This window comes from Papio anubis, chromosome 18 (assembly GCF_008728515.1).
Source record: "Papio anubis isolate 15944 chromosome 18, Panubis1.0, whole genome shotgun sequence".
Lineage (NCBI taxonomy): Eukaryota > Metazoa > Chordata > Mammalia > Primates > Cercopithecidae > Papio > Papio anubis.
In genome coordinates this window covers 72,880,791-72,891,755 of record NC_044993.1, presented here as the reverse complement: position 1 = coordinate 72,891,755, position 10,965 = coordinate 72,880,791, and the positions used below count along the sequence as shown (strand labels likewise).

The window sequence follows — 10,965 nt, the reverse complement described above, 5'->3', positions numbered from 1 at the left end:
GCTCCCCAGCAGGGGCTCTGGGACCGCATGGCCTCGTGGTGCCCAGGCTGTGGCTGTGGCTGTGGCTGTGACGGGGCCACTGTGTCCTGTTCGGGGTCTTAAGGGCAACCATGGGGACCCACACCCACAGCGGCTCCTCTGCCTGGAGAGGAGGGATGAGGGAGCAGCTGCTCAGGGGCAGAGCTGGGGTCCCCCAAATTCCAGGGCAGCCAGCTCCGCAGAGACCCCACAGATCAGGGAGGCTGTGTCCTCAGCTGACCCTGAGACTCCGGGAGGTCCAAGGAGGAGACCCGGCCGAGGCAGCAGGCTCAGGCTGCTGGCCCCGCAGTGCGGCTCCGTGTCGGAACTGGGGTGCAGCAAGGCTGGGTTTGATGTCACAGATTTGGGGGAATGAGGGGAAGGAGCAAACAGCTGTCCCAGCCAGGGGTGGGTGTTGGGGAGAGAACAGGTAGCTCATCCCTGGGTTGTGGGAACCTGCGGGGAAGGCTGAGCCGCTCAGGGAGCCCAGGCACCGCCTCTGGGAAGCGGAGCCCTCCCAGAATGGGGCAGGAACCACACACCCTCCCCGTGGGCCCCCAGCCTGGCCACGAGCCCTCCAGAACCTTGGGATGTGTACCAGGAAGTCCCACCACGGCCCAGGACGCATCAGAGAATCGGAGACTCGGAGGCTGCTGTTCACACAGTTTAATAGCATGGCAGACCCAGGCAGGAGGCAAGGTCCCTGGGTGCGTCCTCCTCTCCCCCACATCCACAGGACACCAGCTTCTGAGCTTCCCCTGCCGCTGTGTCCTCACCCCCAGGTCAGGGAAGGACGGGGTATTTCGGGGGCCAGGCGGGGTGGACAGGAACAGGGTCTGGAGGCGGGAAGGGGAGCTGAGGGGAGGCCCGGCGGGGATGGCAGGGGGACAGGTCGGCTCCCCAGCTCTCAAAGCCTCCTCAACGCTCTGGCGGGACGTGCTGGCGGACCCAGGAGGAATAGGTCATCACCCGGGTGTAGACACCAGGGTAGTCCCCGTGCCTGGAGGCCACGCCCCAGCTCAGCACGCCAACCTGGAGCCAGGTGTCCAGCCAGTAACAGACCAGTGGGGCCCCAGCGTCGCCCTGTATGGAGAGGACACAGTCAGGGGACGGCCCCACGGCAAGGCAGGTCCCACGGCCGACACCGAGGGCAGAGGGTGGGGCCGGGGTCTCACCTGGCAGGAGTCCTGCCCCTTCCTCCCTGCACACAGCATGTCAGCCTTGATGACAGTGCCCTGGCCATGGGCAACGGAGCTTTGGTGATACATCCTCTCGCAAGCTCGGGTCCTCACGATGGGGACCTCGGCCTCCTGCAGGTGGGGGGCTGGGGGCCGCGGCGCTGTGGGGAGGGACTGGGTGAGCATGGCTGGTCCTGGGGGGCTCGGGCACTCTATCCATGTGCCAGGGAGCCTGGGCCTGGCAGCCCCTTTTGGGCTCATGTTCCCGCTCAGCAGAAACAACACAGTGAAGCTCCAACGGAAGCTGGGAGGGAAGCGCAGGGCTTCGGTGCTATAGAACATGACTTTCCCAAAATTAAAGACCAGAGCGCCAACAAATAAGAGAAAAAGCCATCTAGAAAATAAGCAACAGCCACACTGAAGCCGTGGGTCACCCTGAGAGCTGCGCCTTCTGGCTTTTGGAAGATCTCGCTACTTTATTACCAGTCAAGAAGAAACGTTGCAACATTCTGGACCTGGAGACAGCCAGTGAGGCGCCTGCAGCCCGGAAGGCCGCCTGGAAGGGAGCCTCAAACCCAGACCTTTTTTTTTTTTTTTTTTGAGGCGGGGTCTCGCTCTTGCCCAGGCTGGAGTGGAGTGGCGTGATCACAGCTCTCTGCAGCCTTGACCACCTGGGCTCAAGCGATCCTCCCACCTCAGCCTCCCCAGTCACTAGGAATACAGGCGCTCCCACCACGCCCTGCTAATTTTTTTTTTTTTTTTCTTAGAGACAGGGTCTTGCTATGTTGCTCAGGCTGGTCTGGAACTCCTGAGCTCGAGTCATCCTCCTGTCGGGACCTCCCAAAGCGCTGGGATTGTGAGTGTGAACCAGTGCACCTGGCTGCCAGATGGCTTTGAGAGAATACGCCGGAACTGGCTGTGGCAGGGTCTTGTGATTCTGGGGAGCAGCGAGGTGCAGTGGCCTTTGACAACCGCCAAAAAGAGGGTTTTGGGGAAGAGAAACCACATCGTGAAGTTGTCATCATGCGTAAGTCCCAGAGGAAAACGCTCAGAACGCCGGCTCTTCAGGGAGGACTGAGGGGCCGAGTGCAGCACACGATTCCCCTGCAGTTACCAGAGTCGGAACCATGAGCAGCCAATGATACAGGCCGGGTCGGCAACAGCAGGCCCGGGAGCCAAGGCTGAGGGGAGCCTCTGTGAGAAGCACAGCGTAGCTCTGTGACCCTGGGCACGCCCTTCCCCCTCCCCAGCCTGTTTCCCCACCTCAGTGGGGATGAACAGCCCGAGAGCACAGGGCCAGGAAGTGAAACAGGAGCCCACTGTCCCCCTAGGATCTTCCATTGGAAAAGTACAGACACAGACCGTGCCTGGGCAGCGAGGCCAGAGAGCCATGGGCTGAAGGCCACGTCCCTGGGTACGAATCCTTGGCCAGCCCCTGGGAGTCCTGCCATCCAGATGCATCACTCGCTTTGACAACTGCAAACCGAGGTCAGGCACAGTGGCTCATGTCTATCATCCCAGCTCTTTGGGAGGCCGAGGCAGGTAGATTACCTGAGGTCAGGAGTTCGAGACCAGCCTGACCAACATGGCAAAACCCCGTCTCTACTAAAAATACAAAAAATTAGCCGGGCGTGGTGGTGCGCACCTGTGGTTCCAGCTACTTGGGAGGCTGAGGCAGGAGAATCGCTTGAACCCAGGAGGCAGAGGTTGCAGTGAGCCAAGATTGCGCCACTGCACTCCAGCCTTGGGGACAGAGCAAGACTCCGTCTCAAAAAAAAAAAAAAAAAAATTGCAAACCGAGAAATGGTGACCAGCTCCTGCAGCTGTCTGTCTCCAAGGTTTAAACAAGAGCTAAAGATGGCTCCTGTTGGGGAGGCCTGGAGCCCACCTGTGGCCTGGGCACACCCCTGCCATCCCCATGCACCCTGCCTGAGTTCTGCCCAGTCCTTCCCCGCCCCCCTCCCCTGATCTTACCGAGGGTCCCCCAGCCGGTCACCCAGCACTTCATCCCCGGGAGGAGCATTAGTGAGTCGGGGGCCAGGGAGACTGGGTGGACGAGATCGGACAGCGTCACAGGGGTCTCCAGCTTCAGCAGGGCGATGTCTGCGCCCCCCCAGGCCGACAGGCTCATGTTGAACTTGGGGTGCAGGATGATCTGGGCCACCTTCGTCAGCTGGTCATGGCGATAGAGCGTCACTTGTCCAGTTTGGACCCTGTATGTCTGTGGCTCCCATGCGGCCCTGGGAGAGACCAGCTGCTTCTCAGGGCAGGGGGCCCCGGCCCCCAGTGCAGCAGAAATAACGTTCAGGGGCTCAAAGCTGGGACCTCCTGTTCCACAGGCTCAATACCACCGGGAACCTGAGCCGCCTCCTGCCCCAGGACACCGCCCCGCCACACTGCGGGGCCCCTCGGCTTCCTCCCGCCCGCATCTCCCACCGCAGGCCTTTGGGTGAGCCACTCACAGTGCCACGCAGTGGGCCGCGGTCAGCACCCACTGGGGGTGGATGAGGGAGCCCCCGCAGCTGTGCCCCCACTGGTCCTGCTCCTTGTTGAAGGTCCTGAGGCTGACCTGCCACGGCCACTTCCCGGGAGGGGCACTGTGGCCCCCTACGGCGTGCGCCCACTCAGTCCCTGGGCTGAGATCTGGGGACACGGCGAGAGGGGCTGTGAGAGGCCGAGGTGCCCTGCGCAGGGCCAGCATGGCCTCCCACACACAGTTCCCCAGAGCCCAGGATGAGCCAGCGGCTTCCAGGGGGTGCTCAGCACCTGCCCCACCGGAGCCAGCGCAGGCCTGGGGTCGGGGTCGGTCCCAGGACAGTGGGAGCATTGGATAAGGACTCACCTGGGAACACGGGCACGGAGCCCCCCAAGCGAGGCAGGGTCAGGAACAGCAGCCACAGCATCTGCAGGGTTAGGGGGAGGGCAGGGCTGGGAGGACTCGAGAGGAACCTGGCCCTCACCATTGTGGTGTCTCTGGCCTCTGCCTCTGGGTGCCCCCGAGCCCCCTTTATCGTCTCAGCACAGAGAGTGGGCGGGGCCTGTGCCGCCTGTGGGCGGGGCTTCCCTCCTCCCAAGTCAGCCCATCAACCTGTCAGCCGGGATCTGCACCAGGCCCCGGGGAAGGCCCCCGGTGGAGGTGGTGGCTTTGGCACTGAATGGGGAGTTTCAAGGAGTGCTCAGTGCTGCGGGAGATGCCTGGGCTGGGCCAGGCCAGGCCGCCAATGCTCAGGAAAGGCCTCTCCCCGCAGGAGCCGCCCCAGCACAGCCAGGGCCTGGCCTGGGCTCCAGCCCAGGGGTTCACGGTCCACACCCTCCCTGGGAGGTGGGGTCCGGGCATGGGCTGCTGCCTCCTCCGGTGGGCCTGGCGCAGAGCCCCCAGTTCCCACCTACCTGGGAGAGCTCCGGGGCGGGCTGAGTGGGAGGCGGAGGCAGCCAAGGGGCAGACAGGACTGGGAGGGGACGGGGCCTCCCACCCTCTTCCTGCCTCTTTCCGAGGCACCAGGCGTCCGTGGGTCCTGGAGGAGAAGGCTCCCCGGCTGCCCCCAGAGCCGAAGCGCCAGGACCGGTGAGATCTGCGGTGGGGGCGCTCCCCCTCGGCCTCCCCCAGCCAGAGAGGAAACAAGAAGGGATTGTCCGCTGGGTGCGGTGGCTCACGCCTGTGATCCCAGCACTTTGAGAGGCCGAGGCCGGGGGATCAGCCGAGGTCAGGAGTTTGAGACCAGCCTGGCCAATACGGTGAAACTTCGTCTCTACTAAAAATACAAAATTTAGCCAGGCATGGTGGTGCGTGCCTGTCATCCCAGCTGCTTGGAAGGCTGAGGCAGGAGAATCGCTTGAACCTGGGGGACGGAAGTTGCGGTGAGCTGAGATCACACCACTGCGCTCCAGTATGGTGACAGAGCAAAATTCCGTCTCAAAAAAAAAAAGAGACTGTCACCATGACCCGAAGGAGTTCTCTGTTTCTGGGAGAGGCCTCCAATCAGCACAGAACCTGGGAGGCGAGGGACCAGGGTGGAGGACGCTGGTGGGCACAGTGTCCTGGCCACCACCTGTGAGCCCTGTGCCGCTGCTGCTGGGCCCCACCCAAACCAGTGACTGCCTGAAGAGAGAAACTCCACCCCTGCCAAGACCCCGTCGAGGGACTCCCTACACTCCAGTAACCGCACACGCCCAGGGTGGTCCTGCCGTAGACCCTGCCTCGGGAGGACAGGGCGCTGGTGATGCCCGACGTGCAGAGAGGGGTGCCTGGAAGGCTGGGGCCGTGTGTGGGCCCGTATGACGAGGAGGCCCCTAAGGGGCTCGTGTTGCGGCTTTGCCGTTGTGAAAGAATTGGGGAAATGAAGACTTTTTATTTTTATTTTATTTTTTTGAGACCGAGTTTTGCTCTTGTTGCCCAGGCTGGAGTGCAATGGTGGCGATATCGGCTCACTGCAACCTCCGCCTCCCAGGTTCAAGCCATTCTGCTGCCTCAGCCTCCTGAGTAGCTGGGATTACAGGCGTGCACCACCACAGCCGGCTAATTTTGTATTTTTAGTAGAGATGAGGTTTTTCCACGTTGGCTAGGCTGGTCTCGAACTCCCGACTTCAGGTGATCCGCCCGCCTCGGCCTCCCTGAGTGCTGGGACGACAGGTGTGAGCCACTGTGCCCAGCCTCTTTTTGGTTTTTCATGTTTATCTGGGTTTTCTTTTTTTTTTTTTTTAACAGAGTTATTGAGATTGAGTTCACAAAAACCTACAATTCACCCATTTAGAGGGTGGAACTCCATCGATTTTCACGCATTCGGAGGCACGCGGCTGTCGCCGTTCCCAATTGTACGACATTTTTATCGCCCTGAAAAGCCCACACCCTTCTGGTGGCTGTCGGTTCCCATCCCTGTCACCCCTCCCCCAGGCCCCACGAACCTTCCGTCCACCGCTACGGATCTCCCTACTCTCTCCACCTGTGTCCGCGGTGCCCGGCTCCCCTCTCAGAGTGGACGGGAGAATTTTGGGCTCTTCCCCTGCTTGGTGCCCTCCCCCGCCTCGGGCAGCCGGCTCAGCCGTAGGCCTTCGTGTCAGCAAAGACCTCCTGGAGACCCCTCGCCTGGCCTGTGAGGAGGCCTGGGTCACCCGTGCCCGGAGGGACTCTGCTGGCGGCTGCAACAGGCCACAGCCGGGCGGTTTGCGCACAGCGGGGATTCATTCCCAGTGACCCCGGAGGATGGAGGTCCGAGGTCTGGGGAGGACCCACCTCCTGGTTCATAAACGGTGCCTTCTCTCTGGGTGCTCCAGGCTGGGAGGGAGGAGTGAGCTCTCTGGGGTTCCTTCTCTAAGGGCACGAATGCCCTGTTTACCTTCCAAAGCACCCCCTCCCGGTCCCATCGCACTGGGGGTCAGGGCTTCAACATGTGGATCCGGGGGACCACAAATCTTCAGACCAGAGCAGGGGTCTGAGCTGAGGGGCCTCCAGGAGTGGGGAAGGGGCTCCCTTTCTCCCATGCCCGGGGTCCCGGGGGTGTCTGTGCACCCCTCCATGACCCACCTCTTCCTGCTGTATCTGGCAGGGATGGGGTGTGGGGCTGGGGAGGAAATGGCCTGAGAGCCCCTGGGAGCTGACTCTGGACAGAAGCACCAGCTGTCTACAAGATTTATCCACGGCATGGGAGGGAGATCAGCTCTCAAGCCTTCAGATTTTGAATTGCCACGCGGCTCCCAAAGTGACATTGGGCACTGATGGGAGGGACTGAAGTGTTGGGACAGGTCCCCCCAAGCTGAGCTCTGCCTGAGATTCTGGGGCCTGCACAGAAGGGCAGCCCAGGATGCCCTCAGGGAACGCCAGCTCTGTGGGGCTGACCTCCAGCAGGCCGCGCACAGACGGTGAGCGGGCAGGGAGTGGCTCTCCGGCCATAACGTGGCCCCTTGCCTGCCTTTCTGGACACCCTTGCTCTGCCGGCTCAGCAGCCCCAGCACCCGCTTCTGAGCTCTGGGTTCAAACAGAGATTAATCAGAGCGTCATCAAGTGCACAGGCCGCCAGAGCCAAGGAGACGCAACCAACCCCACACAGCATGAGGCTGATGCAGCCCAAGACGGGGACAGGACCCCACGGCCGATTCAGGACAGACAGCAGGCTCTTTCCACTAAAGTCATTTGTCCCAGAGGTTCCCGAGGGACGCGGGGCTGGTGTGGGGCCTGGAGTCTGGTAGAAACCAGGCAGGTTACAGATGGGGGCCCTGTGCTGTCCACCCCTCCCCACTGTGCTGTCCACCACCCCAGGACCCTCTGCTTCCACCAGCACCCCCCAAGAATCTCAGGCTCTGGGCATTCAGAGGCACCTTCCTGTGCCCCAGGCCAGGTGTCCAGGGTGACCAGCAGGACGTGTCACAGCCAGAAAATCCAGAGGTGCCCAGCGGACCCCTGCTTCCCAGGGAAGCTGTGGTTGTCATGGGAACCCGTGGGCCCACAGAACCCCTGTAGGAAGCATGTCTGGGGTTGGGACTGTGGGGTCACATTTGCAGAACACAAAGCAGAGAATCTTGACTTAGGACATTTGAAATCCAGAAAAGAGGACTTTGTGCCAGAAAAGGAGGAGAAAGTCTGGAGTCGGCCGGAAACACTATCTGGGGGTGGAGGGGCCTGGAGCACTGGGAGAAAGAACCGGGCCCCATGGGCACCAGGACCCCGCACCGTGCCAGCTGCTCTCAGGGCCACATGTTGTGGGACCAGGAGGACCCTGGTGGTGGGTCAGGGCGCGGGGGTTCTAGGAGGAGGGGGCTCTGGAAAGCGGAGGGAAGGAGAAGTCCGTCAGCCTGGGACTGACGCTCCAATGTCAATGGCCCTGACAGACCTGTGTGCGGTGGGGGAGGGGGTGCAGCAGAAAGGAAGCCGTCCCCTCCCAGCCCTGGGGCCCATCCCTCTTCTCCTGCCTGGCCTGAGAGTGCCAGGACCCGGGCTCTGCAGCCAAGCCTGGCCACCCTACTCGGTGACCCCCAGCTGCTCCCACAGTCCAGACACACACCGCAGACCCGGAGCGGTTTCCAGACTGTTTAATGGAGTCAAGTCACAAGAAGCCGTCTAGGATTTCTGGGATTCTGTTCCCGCTCCCGACCCATCTCTGAGGGCCCCTCCCCTGCTCCCTGAACACAGAGCCTTGAGAGGCTGAGAGGAGCAGAAGGGTCTCGGGGCAGGGACCCGCGGGAGGGTGAGGCTGGGACTGGGGAGCAGCAGGGGTGTCCACAAGGAAGACGGGGCCTCCTGGGTCATGCAGACCCCACTGCACCCCAGCTAGGGTCTGGGGAACGGAGGGACGTACTGGCGGATCCAGGACACGTAGCTCGTCACGCGGGCGTACACGCCGGGGTAGCCACGAAGGCCGCAGAATTGGCCCCAGCTCACTACCCCCACCTGGACCCAGGTGCAGTTCCACCTGCACACCAAGGGGCCTCCAGAGTCACGCTGTGGGGAGAGAGATGCTCAGCAAAGCCCTTGCGTGCACCCACAGCGACGGGGCTGGTGGGCAGGGGCACGGAGGAGGCAGGGCGGGGCTGGGGTCCCACCTGGCAGGAGTCCCGGCCCTCACTCCCAGCACAGAGCATGTCGTCTTGGATGACTCTGTCGTCGCTGCCTGAGGACTCGTTCTGGTACTGCTGCTCACATTCCCTGTTCCCCACGATGGGGACGTCCACCTCCTGCAGGTGGTAGGGCGGGGGCAGCGGCTCTGTGGGGAGAACATGAAGCTGAACCTGGACGTGGGGGGCCCTGCTTCTTCCTTAAAACAAAGACCTCACTCCACCCAATGCGGGGCCTCCCCGTCCTTCAGCAGAGAGCACAGGGGAGCCCCCACCCATGAATCCTGATCCAGTGACTCAGTTTCCCCAAGTCCACTATAGTCAGGATCTGACCACATGACATCTGAGGGTCTGGACACCAGCCCAGCACCAGGACACAGGGCTCCTCTTGGAAGCAGGGGCAAAGCCGCAGGACTCAGGACCCCGGACCAACCCTCCATCCACAGCGGAAGAGCCTGGCCTCGGCTGCCATTGGCAGAGTGGAGCTGGGAAACACCGGGTCTGGAGCGGCGGCCAAAACTGCCTGCCCAGAGCAAGTCCCTGTTCCTGATGTCCGTCACAGAAACGTCCTATCCAAAACCTGGGCTTGCAAAGGGGGTCAGGTTTGTAAGGGAGCTTGCAAAGGGGGTCCCAGAAGCCACAGAGCGAGGGATTTTCCGCAAGACCCAGCCCCACGTCCTCCCCAGAGAGCCTTGCTGACACCCACGGTTGTACGTAATGTCACCCCAGCCGGTCACCCAGCAGGTCTTCCTCGAGGGCACGTCCAGGGAGGCAGGTGGGAGTGAGACTGGGTGGACGAGCCCAGACAGCGGCACTGGGGCGTCCAGCTTCAGCAGGGCGATGTCCGCACCGCCCTGGGCCGACAGGCTCTTGTTGTACCGGGGATGACGGACGATCTCAACCACCTTCGTCGGCTGGTCGTCCTCATAGAGCCTCAGCTGCCCGACCTGCACCCTGAACGCACAGGCCTCCAGCTCCTCCCTGGAGAGAGGAACGGGCACCTCTCAGAGCAAGGCTGGATGCTCAGGACCGGGGCTTTCCCTGAATCCCAGGAGGGGCCCCCGGCACACAGGACACCTGCCCGTCCCCACCCCCACTCCCACCCGCCGAGGGGACGGCAGGCTCCACTCACGGCTCGAGGCAGTGGGCGGCGGTCAGCACCCACTCTGGGTGGATGAGGGAGCCCCCGCAGATGTGCTCCCACAGGCCCTTCTCCATGCTGTAGAACCTCAAGCTGACCTGCCAGGGGTACCTCCTGGCCAAGACGTCGCAGCCCCCGACGATGCCCACCAGCTCACGCCCCGCGCGGGGCTCTGGGGAGGCAAGGGAGGGGCGTGAGGGGGCCGGACGAGGGTCTTCCCAGGGCTCAGGGGCACCAGGAAAGACCAGCAATCAGACGGTCCCCACGTCCCCGGCAGGGCTGGTGCTGTGAGCCCAGGGCAGGGAGGGGGTCCTGAGCAGAGGGGGCATTGGGTGGGGTGGACTCGCCTGGGTTCCTGGGCATGGAGCCCCCCAGGCAGGGGAGGGTCAGGACCAGCAGCCACAGCATCTGTGAAGAGGCCTGCAGCGGGGAGGGGGACCCCAAACACCAGCTTCTGGGGACGGAGGTTGAGCTCAGGGATTCAGCTCTGACAGGAGCAGCTCCCTCCCACACTGGCCTCCACACGCACCCTTCCGGGGCCGTCTCGCTCAGGGCCCCCTTTATCCTTCCATCACAGGAAGTGGGTGGAGGCTGGGCAGTCCTACTTTGTGGGTTCAAGATGTGCCCAAAGAGATCTCCTCCCCCAGCCGGGCGCGGTGGCTCAAGCCTGTAATCCCAGCACTTTGGGAGGCCGAGGCGGGCGGATCACGAGGTCAGGAGATCGAGACCATTCTGGCTAACACGGTGAAACCCCTGTCTCTACTAAAATACAAGAAATTAGCCGGGTGTGGTGGCGGGAACCGTAGTCCCAGCTACTCAGGAGGCTGAGGCAGGAGAATGGCGGGAACCCAGGAGGCGGAGGTTGCAGTGAGTCGAGATCGCCCCACTGCACACCAGCCTGGGCGACAGAGTGAGACTCTGTCTCAAAAAAAAAAAATCTGCTCCCTTGATTGCGGCTGTGGGGCCTGATGACCAGAGGAAGCACAGACCTCACGTTCCTCCACAGGGCAGGGGCGGGGCGGGAGGTGCAGACGGACACGGGCCGTGTGCCGCCCTCCACGGGCCTGTCCTGTCAGTGAAGGA

At 62.6% G+C, this 10,965-nt stretch overlaps 2 protein-coding genes across 2 annotated transcripts; both read right to left on the bottom strand.

Moving 5' to 3' along the window:
- Window positions 1-669: 669 nt before the first annotated feature.
- LOC101011291 (mastin-like) lies at window positions 670-4,905 on the bottom strand. The gene is made up of 5 exons (XM_021931622.2): window positions 4,039-4,905; window positions 3,659-3,839; window positions 3,171-3,436; window positions 1,194-1,357; window positions 670-1,101 (listed from the first exon to the last, which is right to left on the bottom strand). Exons 1-5 carry the CDS (start codon window positions 4,157-4,159, stop codon window positions 937-939), a joined length of 897 nt encoding a protein of 298 aa, XP_021787314.2. The 5' UTR covers window positions 4,160-4,905; the 3' UTR covers window positions 670-936.
- Window positions 4,906-8,217: 3,312 nt separating this feature from the next.
- On the bottom strand, window positions 8,218-10,604 carry LOC103880248 (mastin-like). The gene is made up of 5 exons (XM_009195632.4): window positions 10,230-10,604; window positions 9,874-10,054; window positions 9,448-9,722; window positions 8,730-8,890; window positions 8,218-8,628 (listed from the first exon to the last, which is right to left on the bottom strand). Exons 1-5 carry the CDS (start codon window positions 10,288-10,290, stop codon window positions 8,458-8,460), a joined length of 849 nt encoding a protein of 282 aa, XP_009193896.2. The 5' UTR covers window positions 10,291-10,604; the 3' UTR covers window positions 8,218-8,457.
- Between the last annotated feature and the right edge of the window lie 361 nt (window positions 10,605-10,965).